The sequence below is a fragment of the Petaurus breviceps genome, unplaced genomic scaffold, assembly GCF_028583685.1.
Source record: "Petaurus breviceps papuanus isolate PSGF00001 unplaced genomic scaffold, PetGlider_PUasm1.0 176, whole genome shotgun sequence".
NCBI classification, from domain to species: Eukaryota; Metazoa; Chordata; class Mammalia; order Diprotodontia; family Petauridae; genus Petaurus; species Petaurus breviceps.
The window spans coordinates 12,605,933-12,627,762 of record NW_027185771.1 but is presented as its reverse complement, the minus strand read 5'-3'; the positions used below and the strand labels follow the sequence as shown (position 1 = coordinate 12,627,762).

At 40.5% G+C, this 21,830-nt stretch overlaps 1 protein-coding gene and 1 pseudogene across 1 annotated transcript; one reads left to right on the top strand and one right to left on the bottom strand.

The window, feature by feature from the left end:
- LOC138159358 (centrosomal protein of 19 kDa pseudogene) overlaps nt 1–21,830 on the top strand; it is a 300,984-nt pseudogene that overhangs the window by 265,799 nt on the left and 13,355 nt on the right.
- CIBAR2 (CBY1 interacting BAR domain containing 2) lies at nt 817–21,725 on the bottom strand. The gene is made up of 8 exons (XM_069085887.1): nt 21,462–21,725; nt 18,403–18,471; nt 18,187–18,288; nt 16,769–16,774; nt 15,027–15,131; nt 11,003–11,116; nt 5,957–6,058; nt 817–4,349 (listed from the first exon to the last, which is right to left on the bottom strand). The coding sequence occupies exons 1-8, from the start codon at nt 21,723–21,725 to the stop codon at nt 4,227–4,229; spliced, it is 885 nt and encodes a 294-aa protein (XP_068941988.1). The 3' UTR covers nt 817–4,226.

Sequence of the window (21,830 nt, the reverse complement as noted above, 5' to 3'; positions counted from 1 at the left end):
GCCAGGTACTGTGGGTAGAAGTACAAAGAAGGAAACGATATCTACTTGTAAAGAGCTCATGTTCTAGTGTATAGGTTTTTTTTTACATCAAGTGAAAGAATCCACTAACCTTTGCACATTCACATGACATACAATGGACGGAATAGAGGCCCCTTGAGAAATGTTTCGTTCCACAGTAAACATTGAACTTCTGAAAAGAAGCACCAGCTGGCCATGGTGACATTCCCTGGCTGTGATCCAGGGAGACTGAGGTGGGTGGCTCAGGGGGCTAAGCTGATCTTGTGTCCTCATGAAATCTGGAGCAAATATGCTGAACTGCTGTGGGGAGGAGGAGGCCACCTGCCCAAGGAAGGGTGGGTCAGAAATGGAGTGGGTCAAAAAAACCTGGGTAAGATCAGCAGTTGGATGAGGCCAGTGAGTGCCTGCTGAACTTCCAGCTTGGGTGAGAGGGAAAGACCCAGTCTCAAAACAAAAGCAACAAATGATAACAATAAGGACTGTGGAGAGCAGATAAGGAATATTAGGTGATTCAACCAAGCTCACACAAGTTAATGATCTGTCCACCTTCTTCATTTTACAGATAAGGAAAGAGAAGAGAAATCACTTTTGGAGTGACAGAAAAAAGCAACTGGGGAAAGAGGTACAATGGTACCTGGAGTCAGGAAGACTTGAGTTCAAATCCAGCCTCAGACACATAATAGTTGTGTGACCCTGGATACCACATCTATGGTGGAAAAGTGATTCTTGGCAGTAAATGTTATGACACGAACTTGTATTTTTTTAAAAGTCAGGCTGTCAGGGGGTACAGTGGATAGAGCACTGGGACTGGAGTCAGGAAGATCTGAGTTCAAATATGGCCTCAAACATTTTCTAGTTATGTGACCCTGGGCCACTCACTCACTTCACCTCTCTCTGTGCCTCAATCTCCTCATATACAAAATGGGGATGATAATAATAGCACCCACCTCACAGGGCTGTTGTGAGGATCAAATGCAACAATGATTGTAAAGCTTTATTAGACACTTGCTATGTTCCAGGACGGTGCTGTGTGCTGGAGATACAAAGAAAGGTAAAAACATGGTCTCTGCCCTCAAGGAGCTTACATTCTAACAGGGGAGACAACACAGGAACCACCATATGCATGCAAGATTTTTTTTTTTTTTAAGCAATCAGGGTTAAGTAACTTGCTCAAGGTTACACGGCCAGTTATTTCTGGGTGTGGTGCTGAGTATCTGAGTCCGGATTTGATCCAGGTCATCCCGACACTGGAGCCGGTGCTCTTACTCGCTGAGCCACCTGGCCGCCCCTAAGCAATTGGGGTTAAGTAACTTGCTCAAGGTTACACGGCCAGGTGTTTCTGGGTGGGTGCTAAGTGTTTGAGCCCAGGATTCGATCTCCAGGTCTTCTCAACACTGGAGCTGGTGCTCTTACTCCCTGTGCTGCCTGGCCGCCCCAAGATTTACAGGATAAATGGGAGTTAAATTCTTGAAGTCAGTTATCATATCCTCATCTGACTCTACCCCACAGTCTATTAAAATTCTCTAGGTTAAACATTCTTAGTCTACTCAAATGACCCTCAGGTAGAAGAATCCCAAGGCCCTTTCTGATTAGAATGACCCTTCTCTGGATACTCTCTAGTTGATCAACTTTGTTCAATACAGTTTTCTGGAACCAAAGAGTTAATATGTTGGAATGGTAGAGTTAAAGCTGGAAAGAAAGACTTAGAGGCAACTTAGTCTAACCTCTTCATTTTTCAGATAAGGAGACTGAGGCCCCAGAACTTAATGGACCTAGGTCATGTAAGAAACAAGTGGCAAGGATTGCATTCAAAACTCAGCCAGGATTTGAACCAGGGTTCTCTGAATTGAACTCTATTATGTTTGCCAAGAACCACAGACTCCTCACACCTATTTCTTTATCATTTCATAAAAAAGCAAACAATTAAACAATTTCAGAGATGAACAGCATCCGTTCAGTCTGCAGTGTTGCCAACAATCACAGGATCAGAGAGTTGGCCCTGGGAGGGACCTTGAAGGCCACCATTTTACAGACGAAGCAACTGATTAGGACTGGCCACATTTCTCTCTGATTTAAATCTCAGTGGCCTCCTCTTCCCTCTACATTTAAATGCAAATTCCTCTAGCATGGAAAGCCCTAAACAATCTGGCTCTGCCCATAACTTAGGTTTTGAAATTTATTTCACATCACTTGTTATTTTCTTCCAACCAAAGTAGCCTGCTTGTTTCCATTACAAGACATTTCCATCTCCCACCCTGAGACTTTGCAGAAGAGGTTGTTGGGAGTGCTATCCCTCCTCATCTCTAACTCCTGGACTCCCTGGTTCCCTTCTAGTCTCAGTTCAGGTACCACAACTTCTAAGAGGCCTTTCCTAATCCCCCTCAGTTTAAAGTATTCTCCTGGACAATACTGGCAAACATTTTGTATTTATTTAACAAGCCAGTGAAGGGGAGAGTTGGCCTTCTGAACTGAGAACACCTGGGTTCTAGGCTTGTCTCCCACATATATTTGCTGTCTGATCCTGGGCAAATAACTTAGCCTCTCAGTGCTCTGGGGGACCCTCAAATGTTCAAAGTTGCAGAAATAGGGCCAGCCTACACTGATGGAGGAAATTCCTTGATGGGAATTGCCTATGACATATGAATGAAATAATACATCCAGCCACTATGCCTTATCTGTGTACATATTGTTTCCTTCAGTCGAATACATACTCCTTAGGGGTGGCTAGGTGGTAGGAACAGCTAGGTGGTACAGTGAATAGAGCACTGGCCCTGGAGTCAGGAGGACCTGAGTTCAAATGCAGCCTCCTATACTTAATAGCTGTGTGACCTTGGGCAAGTCACTTAACCCCAATTGCCCTGCCTTCTCTCCTCCAAAAAAGACAAAAAAAACCATGCTCCTTGAGGGCAGGCACTGGGGTTTCTTTTTTCTGTTTTTTGTTTTATCCCCAGTACCTAGTACAGTGTCTGGTACACAGAAGGTATTTTAATAAATGCTTTTTAAATTGAATTGACAACACTAAACAAAAACATTCTGAAAATTACCAGCTTAAGAAATATTGACAAGGGTTATCATCATTGTTGTGACCATCATCATCACTGCTAGCATTTATATAGCACTTTAAAGTTTGCATAGCATTTTACAAATATTACCTTGTTTGGTCTTTACAATAACCCTGGTAGGTGCTATTATGAATCCTCTTTTATTTATTATGTTGTTAACTATGTTATTTTTTATACATCTTTTTTTTTTTTGCTTTTTTGTTTTTTGGAGGGCAATTGGGGTTAAGTGACTTGCCCAATGTCACACGTCAATTGTGTCAAATGTCTGAGGCCGTATTTGAACTCAGGTTCTCCTGACTCCAGGGCTGGTGCTCTATTCACTGCACCACCTAGCCATCCCCAACTATGTTATTTTTTAAATAATAATAAGGTATATTATTTTATGTCTTCATTATCCCCCATTTACAAATGAGGAAACTGAGGCTGAGAGAGGTTAAGTGATTTTTCCAGGGTCACACAGCTTCTTTCAAAGCTCAGAGTGATTAGAGACAGCCATGTCTCCATAATTGGAGGAGCCATATGTAGAGATAAAAAAAAAAGAAGCCCTACAAAACAAAAACAATTAAACAAAAAACACAGGAATTTGCTTTCCAAAGATGCAACTAGAAAATCCATACAATTCCAGGTAAGCTAAGAAAAGTGTTATTGATGTACCATGGTCATCTAATAACTCTAAGTTACCACCAAGGGAACTCAATCTATCCATTCAATTTTTTCACGAGTCAGTTTTTCTGAGTTCAGCATTGCATCATGGGAGGGATTCTTAGTACCCAGGTTATTTTTATGGATAAGTTTTGCTACTCTGGTCTCCACATTTAAGACAGTTAGGTAAATGGGGTCAAACTCAGAAAGAAACAAGGGGTCACTAAGATGTACCTACATAAGGATCCCTGCAGACTGTATTTTGACTTATAAAACCACATATTGACATCATTGTATTTTCATTTGCTTTGTTAAATATTTCCCAATTATATCTTGATCAGATCTCACTTGGCAACACTGCCAGCCTCATGGGACCCCATGTTAGACACTTCTTGCTTAGGTGATGTTAAAGGGTTCTGTGGATGAGGAATAAACTTAAGTCCTTGCTAAGAAAGATGCAGTATGCTCATTCAAACTTCAGTTTTGGTGACTGCCACGGGACAGTTATCTTCTTATCTGAGAAGTCCTTGTTTCCCTGAGATTTTCTACTTGGTCTTCTTCCTCAGAGATGTCGTCACTTATTGTCTCCTCCTCTTGCCTCTGGTTCTGAAGGGTGCTCTGGGCACTCTTAAAAAAAGAGAGAAACATCATCTATTATCCAACATTACAGATTACTGGATGGCATTGTCGATCTTACTTAGATGGCAGCCATTGGATTTGGAGTGGGAAGAATCTTTGGAAACCATCAGAGACTTGTAGCAAATCAGAATTTTAACCCTCGTCTTGTGATTCTGAATACAGTGCTTCCCTGTGATACCAAGAGGCTGGGAGAAGAAAGGGGGGAAAGAGGAGAGAGAGAGAGAGAGAGAGAGAGAGAGAGAGTGCCCGAGAACGAGGCAATACTGAAATTAAGGCTAATGCAACTATAAAGCTCAGAGGCAAAACTCACCTTGGATCTAGTGACTTTTAGAAGATTAGCAAGAATTTCTTCTAAGCCCCAGTTGCCTGAGTGAAATAATTTTAAAATTCCATTTTCATGGAACTCAGTAATATGTCACTGCCAAATAGGAGCAGGTTATGGGGTACCCTGGACTCAGGAAACCTGGGTTCAAGTACTATCTGTGCCAACAGTGTGATATCACTTCCCCTCTCCTGGACTCAGTCTAGTCATCTGGAAAATGGAAAGGGTTAGACTAGAGAATCTCTTCCACATCTAACATTCTATGGCTTGGAATGTATAGACATTGCTTTGGAGGGAATGGACATATTTATTCAGCTGCATAGTAAAGCTCAAAAGAGACACATACTTTAAAAAGGAAACAATGAATGTTAAAAATTATTTTTACATGTAACTGGGTGGGAGAATAAAATATTATTAAAAAAAGAGAAGGACAAGTGAAATTGCTATTCCATCCTCAAAACATTTTTTCCTTCCTCACAACTTTTAGAATTTCTCACCTTAAAATTTCATACCACACACTTGGTGCTCATTTGTTCTCCTCATTATACAGATAGGGAAACTGAGTCTCAGAGAAGGGAAGTGACTTACCTAAGTCATCCAACTAGGGAGAGGAAAAGTCAGGACCTGAAACCAGGTCTTCCAATTCCTAGTGTAGTGTTAGTTCCCTAGTCCAGATCTGCACAACCTGTGGCATGTCAAAGAATTCTTGGTGGCCCACAAAAAATATAGAGGAAAACAAATGGGCATACTAGGTCATATGGCTTCTTCCAAAATATGCTTGTTTTAAAAGCTATTTGTTTCAAAAACTGGTACAGTGGAAAGGCCATTGGCTCCAGACCAGAGGGCCTGGTGTCAAATCCCACCTCCAATTCTATTTGTGATATTGGATGAGTCACTTAATCTCCCTAGGCCTCCTCAGTTTCCTCATCTGTAAAATGAAGGCATCAGACAAGATGATGTCTGAGATGCCTTCCAGCTCCAGATCCAAGATCCTAAGTGCCAGATATTTGAAAAGTTGTAACCACTTGTGGGACCACTGGTAGGTCACTTAACCTTTTTGGATTCTGGTTTTTCCCCTGTAAATACAGGGAATTTGACTACATGACATGTAAGGACACGAACCTAATATCTCTCTAGAACTTAATTTGAGCCTAGAATTATAAGTGTAATTTTAGATGCCAATGATTTTAAGTTAATTCAGAATAATTTGCCGGTTCTCAGCTTGGACCCTGTTTGCTATGTTCCTCACAGTTGAATATTTTCCAACACTTACCGGACTAGCAAAAGACCATGGTACAGATGAGGAGGGGTTGGTAGCATTGATGGGTCTTGCATCAAGATTCCCACTAACACCATGTATCTTGGCTCTAAAATCCTATAGAAGCAAAAACAGTCTTGGTTGGATTTTAGTATCAAAGGACAACATAACAGGAAATAGGAAAGAGAAGGATAGCAAAAGAAGAGAATTGTGGGATTTGTTTCAGAAATAAAGAAGTTCCATGGTGTTGTAGAGGTGAAATAGGAGATCTCAGTTCAAGTCATGCCTCTGATCCATGTTGACTGTATGACCCAGAACAAGTCAGATACATACTAGCTGCGTGACCCTGGGCAATTCACTTAACCCCCTTTGCCTCAGATTCCTCATCTGTAAAAGAGGCAGATACAATTGAATAAGTAACCTATCCTCTCAAGATTTTAAGCAACTATCTCTAAGTTTCAGAAAAACTTTGCACTGGTAGAGGAAATTATATTACTAGGGAATTCCCTATTCCAGTGAAATCAAAGGTCCAATCTATTATTGTTATTATCATCTTCATCTTCTTCATCATCATCAAATCCCAAATGCAGCTCCCTTCTTTTGCCATGATTAGTGTAGATCATTCAAGTGAAATGTATCACTGCAGACTTTAAGAATTTAGTCCCTAAACTCCCTGCACTCCCCATCATAGCCACCTCAAATACCTATAAAAATGACTCTAAACAAACTTCAAGGCTACAGAACCCACAAAGTGACAGAGAGAAACAAATCTTCTGCTGAGGACAGCCCAGCAGGCAGACAGAAAGGGTTCATCACAGCACGCTGGGGGCAGAGCCCAGCCCCACCCAAGTCAGCAGTTTTAGCCTCAGGGCGGCCACCAGCAGCTGTGGTGGTTTCTAGAATTATCAACCCATAAATGCCAAAGACAAAGTGAGAGGTCAGTGTAAACTTTGGGAACAGGGAGTTCAGGAGTGTGGTCTGGCCTCTACCCCTGGAGGGAGAAGCAGCTGAGGCATGGGGTAATGGAGTTTGTTTTAACCTGCTTGGATCTGGATTGCTGTCTAGGGTGGAGGTCCTGGGGTGTGTGACCAGGTGCCAGAGCCGGTGGAGGCTTCAGAGAGGGCAGCCAACTATTAGCTCTGGCAGCTGTGAAAACCCCAGCAATTTGGGACAAAGCTCTCCTCTCTAGAAGTAGAGTTCTACTGTGGCAAAAAGCTCAAAGTCAAGTAACTGAGTGGCAACATGAACAAAAAAGGAAGCAAAGCAAGAACAGCAATCCAACTTTAGATTCCTATTTTGGGGACAAAAAGGATCAAAGCATGGAACAGGAGGAAGACAATAAAGTCAGAACTCTGTACCAAAAGCTTCCAAGAAAAATATGAATTGGTTACAGGCCATAGAGGAGCTTAAGAAGGATTTTGAAAACCAATTAAGAGAAGTGAAGGAAAAATTTGGAAGAGAAATGAGAATGATGTAAGAAAACCATGAAAAGAGAGTCAACCTGACTGAAGAAAATACCACCTTAAAAGACTGACTAACTCAAATGGCAAAAGATGCTCAAAAAGCCAATGAGGAGAAGAATGCCTTATAAAGCTGAATTTACTTGATGGAAAAAGAATCTCAAAAAGTCACTGAAAAGAATCATTCTTTCAGAATTAAATTGGAGCAAATGGAAGCTAGTGACTTTATGAGAAATCAAGATACTATTAAACAGATACAAACAAATAAAAAAATAGAAGGCAATGTGAAATATCATTGGAAAATCCACTGACCTGGAAAATAAATGCAGGAGAGATAACTTAAAAATTATTGGACTACCTGAAAGCCATGATCAAAAAAAGAAACTAGAAATCATGCTTCGAGAAATTCTCAAGGAAAATTGACCTGATGTTTTAGAAACAGAGACCAAAATAGAGGTTGAAAGAATCCACCGGTCACCTCTTGAAAAATATACCCAAAAGAAAACTCCCAGGAATATTTTAGCCAGGTTCTGGAGTTCCCAGATAAAGGAAAAAATATTACAAGCAGTCAAGAAGAAACAATTCAAATATTGTGGAAACACAATCAGGATAAAACAGGATCTGGCAGCTTCTCCATTGAGGAAGAAGGGCCTGGAATATGATATTCCAGAGGTCAAAAGAGCTGGGATTAAAACCATGAATCACCTACCCAGTAAAACTGAGTATCATGTTTCAGGGAAAAATATAGCTATTCAATGAAATAGAGGAGTTTCAAGCATTCTTGATGAATAAAACAGATTTGAATAGAAAAAATTTGGCATTCATATACAAGAAGCAAGAGAAACATCAGAAAGTAAACAGGGAAAAGACATCATAAGGAACTTATCAAAGTTGAACTATTCATATTCCTACATGGAAAAATGACAATTGTAACTTATGAAACTTTTCTCAGTATGAGAATAGTTGAAGGGAATATAAATGTATACATATATATATATGTATACATACATATCTATGTCTATATAGGAGGGTATATGGGCATATGAATACATATGTGAGTGTGTGTATATATGTGTACAGGTATACATAGACAGAGGACACAGGACCAATTGAATAGGAAGGGATGATACTTAAAAGGTGAAATTGAGAGGTGAAAGAGGAATATAATGAGAGGAGATGGGGAAAGACAGAATGGGGTAAATTATCTCATATAAAAGGGGCAAGGGAAAACTGTTACAATGGAGGGGAAGAACAGGAAGGCAAAAGGGAATGGTCAACCTTACTCTTATTGAATTTGATTTAGGGACAGAATGACATACACACTAAATAGGGTATCTCACCCTATAGGAGAGTAGGGGGGAAGGGGATGAGAAGGGGGATGATGGAGGGGAGGGCAGTTTGCGGGGAGGGAAGTTAGAAGCACACACTTTTGAAAAGGGACAGGGTCAAAGTAGAGAATAGAACAAGTGGGGGGCGAGATAGAATGGAGGGAAATATAGTCAGTCTTTCACAATATATCCACCATGGAAATGTTTTGCATAGCCACACATGTACAATCTATATTGAATTGCTTATCTTGCCAGTAAGGGTGGGTGATGAGGGAGGAAGGGAAAGAATCTGGAATTCAAAGTTTTAAAATAAAATGTTTAATATATATATATATATATATATATATATATATATATATATATACATGCAACTGGAAAATAAGATATACAGGCACTGGGGTATAGAGATCCATCTTGCCCTACTGGAAAGTTGGAAGGGGCATGGGGGAGGATATAGGAGAGAGCAGATTGGGGGAGGGCATACAGTGGGATTGCTGTTTTGGGGTTGGTAGGGGAAAGATGGGGAGAAAATTTGTAACTCAAAATCTTGTGGAAATGAATGATGTAAGCTAAAAATAAACATAAAATTTAATTTATAAAAAAAGAAATAAAAATATTACTGTATTGTGGGAAAAAAAAGAATTTAGTCTCTACCAAATACTTAGCAAGACATGAGCTTATGGCTGGAATTATACATACATTATACACTATGCTACTTGGACTGACAGCTGACAAGTTCTGAAATTATAAATGGAAACCTCAGAGCATCCCTGAGAACTCAATCAGCAAACTATACCAGCACCAAAGCCTTGTCATAGATCAAGCTGTTGCCCCAAATCACCCAGATACAATGTTGATCTATAAAAACCTTTAAAAATTTAATCTTATTTTTAAGATTTGACATACATAAAACTTTATCTTTACCTCAATACTCAGTTTCCAAGCTGTGTGGAATTAAAGCTTTCAAAATATAGAGACTTAGCACGGTGCCAATGTCTGTTGATTGATTGACCTAGCAGAGGAGGTCAAAATCAGCTGGAAACAGAATGAGCTCATTCTTATTGTCCCTTCTGATGCCTGAGAATGCTTTCAGGGAATCTGCACAGGATAAGATTGCATCTTGATATTTTTATTCAACTTCAAAAAGCAATTATTTTACTCACCTGTACAACGGTCTATAAAACACTAAACATAAAGGAATAATAGCAAGATATTGACTTGTCCTAGAGTTATTTATATCTGAACCCCATCAAGCAATATGAGGATGAATGAATGAAGAATGTATTAAATGCTTACTCTGAACACGGGGCATCTGGGTGGCACAGTGGGTGCCAGGGCAACCCTTGGTTATCAGTCTCACTACACCATCCTTCTCCAGTCATGTGTTTTCCTTGATGATCAAATACATAACAGCCATCACAAACCCATTGGGAATTGTAGAGTACTTATGTACTTAGGTTCCTTAGGTTTTAGAATTAATAATATGTTTTTTTTAATTAACAAAAGTTATTCTCAGAAAAAGATGTGAAGGAGCTAGATTCAGTAGCATCAGACCTTAAACCACATTCTAAGGTGAGAGAAATGTTGAAATGTAAAATGGATCATTTTGATGATTTTAAATAATAAATTTCCTGTATAAATAAAACTCATGTAGCCAAGAATAGAGGGAAAGCAGAAAGATTGGGGGAGGGGGAACTCTCATAGATAGGCTCCCAGATAGAATGTGATTGAATCAGAATATTGTTGTGGAAAAAATATGGAAAGACTTGGACTTATGAAGGAAGATGGTAACCACCTACAGAGAAACAGATGACAAATGGAAATTATCATAGTAGGGTCTTATGTAAATGACTTTGAGTGTATATGTGTATATATGTGTATGTTTATGGATATGCATGTGTGTGTGTATGTGTGTGTAAAACCAATCTCTGCACTTAATTGTAGCCTTGGGGAGGGAGGAAGGGGCAGGGGAGGAAGGGAAAAAATAAAGTAAAAAGTACATAGCAGATGACAAAAGAAAATCTACAAGGAAGCAAAGAAAAGATGGACATCTTTGAAAGTAATAAGCAGTATTCATTATATGGAATGGAAATGGAAATTTATTGCTTTATATTGAATCCTCTCTTATGTTCTGCTGTGTACATGGCAACTTTTTTTCCTTTTCTTATTTTGTATTTAAGTTTAAAATAAAATCTAAAAATAGTTTTTAAAAAGTTATTCTTTTGTGTAGTAGGGGTGGGGGTAGCAGGGGGAAAGGTAGTTTTTTTACTCACCTCTAGATCTCTTTCCAAGTCATAATTTTCTAGTATCTGGAAGGCCTTGGAATATACCTCCACTGCCTTGGCATGAAAAACCATCTCGATGGTTACAAAGTCAGAGAAAATTTTCTGGGGATGGAAAAAGCCCCAAAATATTATCATATCAATAACCTGTATTTCTATAGAGTTTTCCATTTTACAAATCCTCTTCTTTACAACAACCATGGTGCCTGGAATAGTGGTGGCCACCTATAATTCCTACATCTGAGGAGGCTGAGGCTGGTGGATCCTTTGAGCTCAGGAGTTCTTAGCTATGACAGGTAAGTCAATCAGGTGTCTGAACTAAGTCTAGCATCAATATGGCGAGCCCTTGGGAGCAAGGGACCAGCAACCTGTCTAAGGAGGGGTAAAATGGCCCTGGTAAGAAATGGGTCAGGGTCAAATTTCTGTGCCAATCAGTAACAGGGAAGAGCCCCAGGTAAGATGGGGAATCTCATCTCTAACCAAACCAAACCAAACCAAAACCATAGATAGGTCATGCCAGTAACTGGAAACACAATATGGTGGAAAGATCACTGGTTCTTGTTCAAATCCTCTCTCTTGCTCTCTGACAGTATCAAGTCATTTAACTTCCCTGAGTCTCAAATCCAGAAGCATTTATTAAGTGCCTACTGTGTGTTAGGTGCTATGTCAAGCATACAAAGAAGGGCAAAAATAGTTCTTACCCTCATGGAATTTATGATCTAATGGGGAAGACAAGATGCAATTAAAAATGTACAAAGAAGAGGGAGGGGAAAAGCATTTATATCGTGCCTACTATATACCAGGCACTGTGCCAATATTTATTTGTCACTCGTTTTTATTTACTAATATTATCTCATTTGATTCTCCCAATAACCCTGCGAGGAAGGTGATGTTATTATTCTCATTTTACAAATAAGGAAACTGAGGCAAGCAAAGGTGAAGTGACTTGCCCAAGGGCACACACTTTTCTGGTCCCTCATATTTTTCTGAAACCAAACCCAGAGGTCTGCCACTATGCATACTATGCCCCCAGCATACCGGCATCAAGGGAGACCACGTTAATTGTGAGGTGAGTAGAGAGACAAGCTGAGTAGTACGGTGGATAGAGCACTGGGCCTGGATTCAAGATGGTCTGAGTTCAAATCCAGCTTCAGACACTGAAGTGATTCTGGCAAGTCAGTTAACCCTTATTTGCCTCAGGTCCTCATCTGTAAAATAGGGGGACACACTACAGAAGGAAATGGCAAACCACTCCAGTATCTTTGCCAACTTAAATAACAATAACAAGGGAGAGGTAGAGAGCAAAGCAACTGGAGGGGGTTATTTTCCTGTAAACTGAGCTCCCCAGCATACATGTTAACCAGTATTAGCCTTAACAGCGATTGCAGCATGATCACTGAACGTGTATCTTCCTTCTGGTTGGGGAAGGGGGGAGGGGAGCAGCGGAGAGCTACTAAGCAAAGATGTTAACTTTCTCCTCCTGGTCATTCTCAGGGTAGAACACACAAGAGCACTGATAAAACCCAGGAGTAGGAAATGAAGATAAAACTGGGGAAATGATGAAATATTCAAGATCATCAAGATCGAGGCAGAAAAAAACAAGACCCTCAGTGTAACTGGAAATATGGTTAAAGAAAAATCCTTAGAATCATGAGATCTGAGGTCATCCAGTCTAATTCATACATAAAATAATCTAATCAGCCTACCATAGAAAGAGTGCTGATTCTAGAGTATGAAAGTCCTGGGTTTAAAACCTACGCCCCATGCTTACAACTTGTGTGACCTTGGGCAAATCACTGGCCTCTTGGCCTCAGTTTCCTTATCTGTAAAATGAGGGGGTTGGACTAGATGACCTCGTAGTTGCCTTCCATTTCTCAATCTATGATCCTATGAATTCCAATTGGTCTACTGAGGCATCCCATACCACTTTTGGATAACTCCTATTGTTAGAATGCTTTTTCTTCTTCTAGAGGCCCAAATCTCCCTCTTTTTCCTTTCTAGTGCTACCTGGAAGAGCCTAGCAGAACAAAGGAATCAATCCTTTCTCCACATACAGCCCTTGAAAACAGCCATCACATCATCCCCAAGTCTTCTTTGAGCTAAACACCCACAAGTGCCTTCTATCAACCCCCATATAGTGTGTTCTCTACACATTCTGATCATCTCACTTATCGACATCTGTCTTAAAATGCAATCCCCAAACAATGCAGAACTAAACAATTCCCCAGACTGTGGTCTTACCAGGGAAGACAATGGGAAGGCTATTTTTTATTTTCTTTGTCCTAAATGTGATGTCTCTCTAAAAGCATTGTAAGGGCCCAAAATCACATTGTTGAGCAATGTTGATCCCTCTAAAATCTACAAATATTTTTCAGAAGGACCGCTTTGAGTCATGTTTTCCCACCCACACCCCTACCCCCAAATGTGTTTTAGGTTTTGCACCTTCCTGAAATGCCCCCCTCCTTTGTCATGAAGATGGCTACTTCTGGGTAATTCTCCCCAGCAATTGGAGATTGAGTTTAGTTGTGAAAAATCAGATGCATAACTCTGAGGTCTAATCTGAAGGAAATGAAAATCTCTGACCAGATCCCCTCTATGATATAAAATGTCTTGGCTCCCAGGTCAGACTGCGGGCTACATGAGACCTTAAAATAAAATAAATGAGAGCTCCTTTTTAACTGTCCCTCCCAGAGATATGGGAGAAGGGCCAATAGCAGAGAAGATGGAAAGGAAAAATCCAGTGTGATCACAGCTAAGCCACTGTAAACTTAGAGCCTTAGTAGCTACCCACTTCCTCATCCTCTTACACTTATGTAATGTTAATAAGATATAAGATCTTCCCCAGCCATTAATAGGCCTCATTATGAAGCCCATTAAGGGAAGCTTGCTTAGGGGAGGCTTGCTTGTAGGAAGTCGTTCACACCTTTTGCTAATTTCTAATTAGGTGCCGAGTTGTGATGCCTTCCGGCTCTGAGAAGTGCATATATACTTTGAGTTGGTATTTTGCTTTGGAGGCTAGCTTATGAGAAGGATCTTGTGATTCTCTGGTCTAGATTCTAAGTGGCTGTATGTTCAGAGTTCCTTAACTGCTCAGATGTAAAGGATCTCTCCATCCAGGGATGTATGTAAAGTGTGTAGTTGATTCAGGCAGTCAAAGTCCTGTCTGTTGGTGTTCATTTCTCTGCTTGTATTTTCTCTGAAGTTCAGGGTGCTGACTTTTCCCCTGAACTAGTGAATGTAATTAAAAGAGATTGTTGAGCCATTAAACAACTATCTTTGCTGGTAAAGCAGATCCGAGAACCTGAACTAGCAGCCATCCTGGGTATGCCAATGTGGTTGCCACTACAACCTGACACTGAGAATCTCCCAAGATTTGGGCCAGTCTGACCAAAGTATAGCAACCTTAGCTGTATTATGGATTTATTGGATCTCAGTGGAGACTTTGAGGTGTATCTCTGGTGTATAGCCTCAGCTGAGTTTCTTTCTTTTTTTTTTTTTTTTTTTTTTTAGCAATCGGGGTTAAGTAACTTGCTCAAGGTTACACGGCCAGTTATTTCTGGGTGTGGTGCTGAGTGTCTGAGCCCGGGATTCGATCTCCAGGTCGTCCCAACACTGGAGCCGGTGCTCTTACTCGCTGAGCCACCTGGCCGCCCCTCTGAGTTTCTTTACCACCCCATTTTTATTGCTAACACCCTCTTTTTTGGGCCCCCTAAATCCTACCATCCTTCAAGACCCAACTTTTGCACACTCTTTCCTATTCACTTTTGCCCATTGGGATCTCTTGGCCCTCTCTCTCCTCTTGTCTCATTGGGTATCCTTTCTGGCATCTAATAGGAACCAGACAATGACTAGCTTCTCCTCTAGTTATATCCCACTACTGCCAGAAGAAGCAGTACCAGAAGATGGTGCTTCCCAGATCTCTTTGTTGGCCAATCAGATGCATTCTTTGATGCACTGGTTCCAAGGTGGGGAGAGCTAAGTCATTCCATGGGAGAACAATGAGTGCCTTGCATACCTGGATGTCTTTCAGCTTCTGCTTCTGAAATGTATCAATGGTCTCTTCAAGTTGGTGAGTAGTTCGGCTTGCATCCACAGAAGCTTTCTGCACATTTGTCTCAGCCTGAAGAGTAGGAATGAGGGGTTAATTTTCAGCACAACTCCATACTTACCCAAATCCAGGAATGTTTCTGCTAGGACAGAAGTAAAGAGAATTGACTTAAATGACTGATTCAGGGATAGCTCTATTACACACGGTGTAATTTCTTAGGCATCAAAAGTCGTCTCTGATTAAATACATCTTTCACTGGTCTGAGATTTCTATCATCATAGATACTCTTGCGGAGTATCTATAATGGGGAGATGTATACATAGAATCCCAGAGTTAAAAGGGGTCTAAGGGAACATCTTTTTTTTTTTTAACAGATGAAAAAACTGAGTCCCAGAGAGGAGAATTAATTTGCCCAAGGTCACATAGATAGGAAATGGAAGAGGCAGGATTCAAACCCAGGATTTCTGATTCCAAATCCAGCATTCTTATCACTCTACCATGCAGATTAATTCATTATGCTATCTGGAAAAAAAAATAAGACATTCTCCAGCTAGAATTCATTAAGAGGAATTATTAGCTTGGTCCATTATTTACCACTGATTTTTTGCAGCCTGCTCTAGCAGAAAGAGAACTGCCTTCAGGGCCAGGAAACCCTGGATTCAAGTCCTGCTTCTAACACGTACTGGCCATGTGCCTCTGGGCAACTCACAACCTCTCAGAACTCTAGGCAACTCTAAGTCTATAAGGTACCAAGAAGGTACCAACCTACCATATACTAATGGAATCACAAGTTTGGTCCCTCTCCCTTTGGCATATTGGCATGTAGCCAGGGTGGGACCTAGATGGGAAAGAATTCAAATCTCCATTGGCTCGGGCCACCCCCTGCAAGCCTGGATTGCACTCCCTCTCTATCTCCATCTCATTGAATTACTCTCTTCAAGGATCATTTACAACCTGAATCATTTCCGATTTCCCTCAACATCTAAGGCCCTCTATCTCTAACAACCCTGCATTTATAACATATGCATTCATACTCTATGTATATTTATTCTGTATGTACTTATATAGTTACATGTTTTCTCCTTTAATAGAATGTAAACTCTTTGAGGGTAGAGATTGTTTCATTTTTTTTTACTTTTTATCCCCAGCATCTAGCCTAGCCTAGTATACAGTAGGTGCTTAATAAATGCTTGTTGATTGACTCATCTGTAGAATAAGGAGCTTGAACACAAGTTCAAGTATGGTGTTTCCAGCATTTAGCACAGTTCCTGGCACTTAGTAAGTGTTTAATAAATGCTTATTGACTTGACTTAAATGATTTCTAGGGTCTCAGTCTACCAACCAAAATGACAAAGACCAGTGAGGAGCGTCCTTTGAGGTCAGTGACTGGTTTTTTGTCTCACAGAATCTCAGAACTGGGAGGGTCCTTAAAGATCTTCTAATCTAGCCTCTTCATGGTGGTACAGATAGGGAAACTGAGGCTGAGAGATGAAATGATGCACCCAATATCATGGAGTCAAACCAGGACTATATTTTTAATCTCCCAGTACTATGCTCTTTGCATGACATCTTTGTGCTCAATAAACTTTTATTGTTTCCCCTTGAGTTCTATCCAGGTCTCATTACCTAATATAATACTCACCTGTGGTTTGGCAGGGGGATTTATTACCGTTTCATAACAGCAGTGTCCCTGCAGGTGCAACACTTACCTGGGACTGGGTAAAAAAAAAAAACAACAGTTATTAAGGAAATCTAAATTATAGGAGCAATCATGGAAACTTTTAATGAGTCAGTATAAAGCAACACAGGGAAATTATTACAACTATCCCTCACACAAAGAAAAAAGTCCACTCCCCAAACCAAAATTGAAAGATCACCAGCACAAGATCATGGGTTTATTCAGTCTATCAGTCAATAAGCATTTACTATGTATTTATTCCGTGCCAAAAAATGTGCTAAGCCCTAGGGATACAGAATAACAGAAGAGAACATAAAAAGCCAAAACAGTACTCGCTTTGAAAGAGCTTCTACTCTCATCGGGGCAGGGGGAAGACATAAAAAAATACAAGATAGAGAGAGAGTGGATGGAATGCAATCTGAAAGGAGACATATGAGTCACTTGTGGAGGGCTATAAGGGTGACTGGAAAAGACCTCCCGCAGGAGGTAGGCTTGTAGATGAGTCTTGAAGGAAGCAGGGGAAATGAAGAGGTAGAAGTGAGGAGAGAGAGCATTCCAAGCACTGGAGGAAGCCAATGCAAAGATATGGACCACGAAATGGGCTGTCATGTATGAGGAATTTCAAGAAGACCAATGTGGCTGAACCATCAAGTACATGGAGGGATGTAAAGTGTAGGGACGCTAGAAAGGTAGGGAAGGACCAGGTTGGGAAGGCTTTAAATGCCAAAAAAGACTTTGGATTTTATTCTGGAGGTAATGGGGAACCACTGGGAACTCACTGAGACAGGGGAATGACACAGATAAACAATCATGGCAGCCAAGTGGAAGATGGATTGGAGGAATCTCAAAGGCCATCAAATCCAATCCCCTCATTTTCCAGATGAGGAAACCAAAGCCAAGAACAAGGAAGTGATATCCTCAAGGTCACATCAGTAACAAGTACTGTATTCAGAATTCACATTCAGGTCCTTTGATTTTATATCTTGGGACTTGGAGACAGACACACCCAAGGTCATATCAGCAACAAGTACTATATTCAGGATTTGCATCCAGATCTTTTGATTTCATATCAGGAATGTAATGGACAGAGTCTGGGACCTGGAAACAGAAAGAGCTGAGTTCAAATCCTCCCTCAAACAATTACTAGCTGTGGGATTCCATGCCAGTCATTTAATTTCTCTCAATTATGGTTCCCTCATCTATGAAATCAGGAATAGCTCCTACCTCACAGGGTTGTTGAAAGGAGTTAATGAGAGAATACAGCTTTAGTAGCTTAGAACTGTGCTAAGATTTTTGGGACACTCTGTAAAGTGCTCTCTAGACTTAAAGAGCTATCTGAATGTTGGCTATTATTGTTATTGTTATTAATATTATTATTACTATTTCCCTTCTTCCTCCTCCTGCCACCACACTATCTTGATGCCTCTATGGTTCTATATGGAAGGATACGATTGTGTGTCGGTCAGAAGGCGACTTCTGCCTCAGTCTTTCCAATTTTTCTAGTTGTTTGATTTCATTATTTCGGACCTTGTTGAATTTCTTGATCTCGTTCTAAATGAAACAGATTAGTCGTACTTAGTATCCAGCATCACTGAAGGTAGGAGAAAAACATGAAATGGGGAGAAGCAACCAACCATGGTGTCAGAAGTGTCCTCTCATACATACACGGGTTTGCTTTATCTGGGTCCCATAGAGTCTCAATGGATTGATGACCTTCATTTCAAATCTTTCCACCTAAAGTAGAAGGAAAAGTGAGCATAAGTTTCAGAGGGAATTAATGTAAAAGTGCCATGGAAATATGATTAAAGGAAGGAAAGAAATAAATCATTATTAAGTGCCTACTATGTGTTGGGTGCTTATTTTAGTCTCAAATAAGCCTGGGTAGTTAGGTGGCACAGTGGATAGAGTGCTAAGTCGACTTATCCTCCTGAATTCAAATTCAGTCTCAGATACTTACTAGCTGTGTGACTCTGAGTAAGTCATTGAACCCTGTTTGCTTCAGTTTCCTCATTTGTAAAATGAGCTGGAGAAGGAAAAGACAAACCACTCCAGTATCTTCACCAAGAAAATCACCAATGAGGCCATGAAGACATGACTGAAAACAAGTGAACAACTGAAAAATCTTGGAAGGGAGGTGCTATTATTTCGTCCATTTTGCAGTTGAGGAATCTGAGTCACAGATTAAATGACTTGCCCAGGATCACCCAGCTCGAAAGTGTCTAAGGCTAGATTTGAACTCAGGTTTTCCTTTCTCCAGGTCCAGTGCTCTATTCTCTGCACCACAGCACCCTTTAGTCTATCATTATGATATGGGTGAGGCACAAAGGGAACTATGAATTATATCTTTATTATAGCCTGATAGTATTTTGTAAATTGTTTTCTTATTAGATAAGGGTTGATCTTTATAGTGATGGGCAGGAAACAATCTGAACATAAGAGAATTAGATAGACAAAGGATTTAGAGCTGCAAAGGATTTTTAACATATCTGCTCCAACCACCTCATTTTTACAGATGAAGAAACTGAGGACTAGAGAGATTAAATGATTTGGCCAGGGTCACACAGCTAATACGTAACAGAACTGAGATCTGAAAGCAGGTCCTATGATACCTGAGCCAATATTCTTTCTACATCCTATATTTTTTTGGCTGAACCAACCTATGCTCTGAGGGTATACAGCTTTTTCCTTAGGGCCATACCGTGTTTTAAAGAATGCTTCGCTTTAGGCTCACACCCAGGTCCTCTGACTCTTAAGTCCAGTAGGTTTATTATTATTTTTTTCTATTATAACACAGGATGAGCATGGATGGTTAGAAAATGAATGATAGTGAAGTAAATGTCATAAAATTATGGAGTGGTGGGGGAAGGGCAAGGCATAGAGGTCATGTGTCCTCCCACCCATGGAAGGAATCTCTTCTGCAAAATACCTGACAGGTGATGTTTTTGAATACTTCCAGTGACAGGGCAATCACTATTTCATAGTGTAGCCTGTTGCATTGCTTAACAGTTTAATCACTAGGTCATTCTTCATTTTATATTGATTCAAACTCTGTTTTCCTTTTCACTTCCACTCATTGGTGCTTGTTCTGCCTCCATGGGGACAGGCAGGACAAGTTCAATGACAGCTCTTCAGATATTTGAAGTCCCCTACAGGTCTCTTTTCCAGACTTTGTTGTTGTGCAGTCATTTCAGTTGGGTCCTACTCTTCATGACCCCGTTTGGGGTTTTCTTGGCAGAGATACTGGAGTGGTTTGCCATTTCCTTGTCCAGCTCATTTTACAGATGAGGAAACTAAGGCAATTAGGGTGAAGTGACTTGCCCAGGGTCACACAGCTAGTAAGTTTATAGGGCTAGATTTGAACTCATGTCTTCCTGACTTCAGTCCTGGTGCTCTATCCACTATGGCACCACCTAGCTGCCCCTCCTTTCCAGACTAAAAATTGCCAATTCTTTCAATTGGTCCTTTGCTTATTCCTCTTTGGTTCTTTAAATAAATCTATTTTATATTCAAGTTCTTTGTGAATAAGTCCCACATCCTCTGTCATAGAGCACACTTGAGGGTAGGAGCTGGAGCTTAATTTTCTTTATATCTCTTTCCATACTTTAAGTTGGAAGGAGCCTTATCCAGCACCTAATTCAATCCTTTCAGTTTGCAGATAAAGAAAGAGAGGTTAAGTGACCTGCCCAAAGTAGCAAATGGAAGAGATGGGATTTAAACCCAGGTCCCAGGCACTTAATAAATACTCATTTAATATTCAATAAGACATAGTTTCTAGACTCTTTGATGTATATCCCTAAATTATTTATTGAGTATGTATTGAATACTTTCTTTTTTGGCAGGGGGAGGGCAATTGGGGTTGACTTGCCCAAGGTCACATGACTAGTTTTTGTGTTAAGTGTCTGAGGTCATATTTGAACTCAGGTCCTCCTGACTCCAGGCCGGTGCTCTATTCACTGCACCACCTAGCTGCCCCTGAATACTTACTTTCATTAAAGAAGGTATATACTTCAGAGAAGACCTTAGGCAACTCATTTCTTTTTTCGTACCTCAGTTTCCTCACCTGTAAAATGCAGGAGCTGATCCATGAGGTTCCTTCTAGTGCTAACATTTTCAGACTTTATGGCAAAACTCTTTTGGAGCCATCAACTCTGATATGATATATTTTTTCAAATCTTTTAAAATTGATCTACTCTCATAATAATACCTCATCTCTACAACCTGACATTTAAAGCCCTCCATACTCTGGTTCCCATTTATCTTTCTAGTCTTGTTTCATATTATCATTCCCCTTCATAGATTCTCCATTTCAGTCAAATTGGACTGTTAGCTGTTCTCAGTGTATGACAGTTCATCTCCTGTGCTTTGGCCCAAGTAGTCTGCAGTATCTAGACTTCCTTCTCCCTTCATTTCCATTGCATCAAATCACTGACTTCCTTCAAAGTATCCCTCCTCCAGACTGCTCCTGTTCATTCCCCAGTTATTAGCATTTTTTCCCTCTTGCAATTACTTCCTTCTGTATATATTGTATCCCTCACCCCCCAAAAAGAGTGAAAGTCTTTTGAGAGCTTGTATTTCTGTAGGTATACCTAGCAGCCAGCCCAGTGTCTTGTACACAGTTGGCACTTAATAAATGCTTTCTGAACAGAATCATCTCAAATCTTCATTGTGTTCTAGGCAGGCAGCTCATTAAAGCTGTCATTTGGGGCAGGGACATAGGAGCTCACCTCTGCCTGTCGGTAATCCTGCACCTTGGCCAACTCCTCGGCAAAGTTCTTCAGGGTGGTGCGCATTTCAGGATTCTCAGTATTGGCAAAATCCAAGAGCTGCTTGACGAGCAGGTCTGCCTTATCTCGCAGTTTGGCTGTCTTCCGGGTGTAGGCGGCCAAAAGCACACAGAACTGACCAAAGTACTTCTCAGCATTGCTCACTGTGTTCTCCATCACCCGGACTTGGCTGTCTCTGAGGAGAAGAGTTGACCTGGTGTGCATAGTGATTGCAGAAATGGGACTAGAGTCTGAGTGACTTGGGTCCTGCCTGGTTCAATGCTCTTTCTTTCTTTCTTTCTTTCTTTCTTTCTTTCTTTCTTTCTTTCT

Excerpts from the sequence above, each read along its gene's own strand:
- CIBAR2 (XM_069085887.1), bottom strand. The coding sequence starts at position 21,725 with ATGCACACCAGGTCAACTCTTCTCCTCAGAGACAGCCAAGTCCGGGTG. Across the intron at positions 18,472-21,461 it reads AGGATTACCGACAGGCAGAG|GTGGAAAGATTTGAAATGAA; the intron begins GTGAGCTCCTAT and ends CTTCTACTTTAG. Across the intron at positions 11,117-15,026 it reads AGAAGCTGAAAGACATCCAG|AAAATTTTCTCTGACTTTGT; the intron begins GTATGCAAGGCA and ends TTCCATCCCCAG.